This window comes from Oreochromis aureus, linkage group 20, assembly GCF_013358895.1.
Source record: "Oreochromis aureus strain Israel breed Guangdong linkage group 20, ZZ_aureus, whole genome shotgun sequence".
NCBI lineage: Eukaryota > Metazoa > Chordata > Actinopteri > Cichliformes > Cichlidae > Oreochromis > Oreochromis aureus.
In genome coordinates this window covers 7,196,295-7,199,642 of record NC_052961.1, presented here as the reverse complement: position 1 = coordinate 7,199,642, position 3,348 = coordinate 7,196,295, and the positions used below count along the sequence as shown (strand labels likewise).

General features: G+C 35.5%; 1 protein-coding gene across 1 annotated transcript; it reads right to left on the bottom strand.

The window, feature by feature from the left end:
- Positions 1 to 617: 617 nt before the first annotated feature.
- On the bottom strand, positions 618 to 2,772 carry LOC120435355 (P2Y purinoceptor 1-like). The gene has a single exon (XM_039604797.1). It carries the CDS (start codon positions 2,758 to 2,760, stop codon positions 1,762 to 1,764), a length of 999 nt encoding a protein of 332 aa, XP_039460731.1. The 5' UTR covers positions 2,761 to 2,772; the 3' UTR covers positions 618 to 1,761.
- Between the last annotated feature and the right edge of the window lie 576 nt (positions 2,773 to 3,348).

The window sequence follows — 3,348 nt, the reverse complement described above, 5'->3', positions numbered from 1 at the left end:
ATCACAGCTTTGATTGGCAGCTGTACTTATGTAGAAACAATGCCCCATGCACAGATGGATTTAATCTCTACACTTCTTCCTTGTTTGAGTACAAATGCTGTTTATCATTCTGTAATTCTTGAAATGCACTACATACACACCCTGGTGTGTAATTTATGAAATAAGTGATTTCTAAGAGTAAATACTCCACTATAAACATGAGGTTGACAGTAGTGAATGCCCCTGTCCTTGTCTTTGTCTTTCTCTTTGTCTAAAAGGCTAGCAGTAAGTATTAACACATGTAAATTTCATTTTAGCAAATGAGATATATATATATATCATATATATATATATATATATATGTATATATATATATATCATATATCTCATATATATATATATATATATACATATATATATGCGTGTATATGTATATGTATATGTTAAATGTTAAAGTCTCCCTCTGGTTGGAGTTTAAATCTGAAAGCAAAAGTTCCCTGAAAGCATGGTGGAAGTTTCTAAAAATGACTTCAATAATCTCATGCAAACGTACACTTATCTGGAACAACCGTGACGTACTACAGAAGATTAGAGTTGTCAAGAAATGAAATACTTGGAACATATATTAGAATGAAGAGATTTTATTCCGTTTGACAGACTAGTTGTACAGTATCGGATTAACAAGAAAAGAATGTGAAAGTAAATTTTGTCTTTGAATAAAAGTCTTTAAATTAAATTAAGGTCTTTAATTTTAAACTGACCAATAAAAAAAAGTAAAACAAAACAGAGGTTGCCACTACAAAATACATTGCATATACATCTGGACTGTGTCAGCAATAAACACAATAAACTTTACAGGCTTGAAGGTAGATTGAGTGTGAAGTGTGTGTATAAAAGTATGTACATAGACCTTTTTTTCAAAAGTGTTATTCAAAAAAAGAGAATAATAGTAAAAAGAATGATATAAAATGAAATACATAATGCAGTCTTTAAACTCAGCTGTGATTGAGAAAGCCAAAGTCAATACTTAATGTCAAAATCTTTTTACACTTGTGTAATTTGTGCCAAAGGCATGATGCTACTGCTTGACAGAGTCAGACAACTAAACATCTGACAAGACTTCCGAACCAGCTGCCTGAGCTGAGCAGGGAAATCCCCTGGTAAACCAGGGGAGTCAAAAACATTATTCAGACACACAAGACCACGACTTATCTGATGAGCACCAAAAACTCCCAATCTGGACTCATCCGCCGTTTTGACAAAACTCTTGAATAAAGGCTGAGTTTCTTGAAAAGTGTGAAAAATGTGGTAATAGCACTTAATATGAAATAAATTATACTAATCTGCCAGAGCTCTGTCCTGATCTATCATTAAAGTGAAAGTTGTTGTTGTAAGGGGTTTGAATAATGCAATTTTCAAGGATTAAATTACATTTATTTCAGATCTATAACATCATTAGCTAAACGCTAATAGCTAGTGAAGCTAATACAGAGCAATAACAAGGAATAACATTGACATCTTGCATACAAGATAAGGAGAAAGAGTTTTAAATCAAAAGAGTAAATGCATTCCACCAGCTTTTAGTCATTCACAGAATACAAGGCAATAGAATAGGAAACAAAAACATAGATAAACGTATATATACACATTTGTCTAACCACTTGTGCCAAAACTGTTATCCAGAAAAAGCGAGTGATAATTAAGGGAATGAAGCACATTGTAGTACATAAAGCAGTCTTTAACATAGTCTGTTACTTTTGCATGCAAAGTTATTATTTACTGTTAAGATATTGCTGTGTTTGCAGTTTGTGCCACAGGCACACTGCCGTATTCTGACACAAACAAACGAGTAAATGTCTGACGAAACCGCTGAAGCAGCTGTTGGAGCTGAGCAGGAATATCCATGACATGGAGGTAAACCAGGGGGTTCAAAACACTATTCAGACACACAAGACCACGACTGATCTGATGAACACAAAAGACTCCCTTATCCCATTTTGGACGCATCCTGTGTTTTATCAAAACTCTTGAATAAAGGCTGAGGTTCTTAAAAATATGATAGGGGATGTAACAAACCGAGAAGAGCAAAATCAAAATGAACAACAACCTTAAGCTTCTTTGTTTCACCACCTTATTAATGGTATTTTTGCGGCAGAGAACAAGAGTCACATGTCCATAGCAGCCAAGAAAGATAAGGAGTGGCATAACAAACCCAGTGAGAGTCCAGCCTACACTGTATTTCAGGTAATTCTCGACATACTTTGTAGTGGTGGTATGGTGACATTTTTCAGTTTTATTTGTTGAGTTTTTGGGAAAGAGCATGTCTGGAAGACTTTGAGCACTCACCAACAGCCAAATCAAAACTGAGATAGCCACAGAGTTACGGACAGTCATCCTTCCCTTCGCTTTCACTGCATGGACAATAGCCAGGTACCTGTGCACACTTATACAGGTGAGGAATCCAATGCTGCCGTATAAATTCAAGTTGAAGCAGAATCTTGTGATCTTGCAGAAGACTTCTCCAAAGATCCATTTATTCCCCATAAAGTAGTAGGCTGTTAAAAATGGAAGTGTTGGCAGGAACAAAAAATTGGCAATTCCAAGGTTCAGAAGGAACACATTAATGTAACCAAGACTTTTCCATTTCTGAAGCAGAGACTTCAGTCCCCATACATTAGCTCCCAGACCAATCATGAACACAAAGGTATAAATAGCAGGCAGAGTTACATGTTCATAGACTGAACGAAACCATTCAGTCGTATTCATTCTGTCTCCTAACATTTTGTCCAGACTGCTCTCCTCTGTGGTGGAAGTAAAAGTGAAAAAATAAGACCAGATGTACATGTTCTTCCTGCTTGTGACCCAGGGTCACAAGCAAGTTCTGAGAAACGTGTGCAAAATCTCATGCATCCATTTCCTTGCTTGTTCACAGGAACAGCTTGTTATTATCTTATATTATTATATTATATTATTATCTTTTGAAAATAATAAAATTGTGTTTGTTAGAGTTGATTTTTTTAGATTGTCATTTGTGCTAAGATATATATAACCATTGCTTGTATGTGTTTTGATTAAATGTCTCTTCCATATTAGGTTGCCTACATAAGATGTAGGAAGCTGTCTCATTGCTACAAGTTTCAATCATAGTATTAAAAACCACAAGTTCCTGTTCCTGTTTTTAAACACTTCTAACCTCTGTTTTTGTATAGAGCGACTTGAGAAGAGGTCGCGCCATATATGGTGTGACAGGAGATGGTGCACACACACACACACACACACACACTTGCTCATATATGCTTGCCTTAACTGTTATGTGGTTAACTGAACTCTGTGTAACTGCTTTTTATTAATAAAAGGAGCCATAAGGGA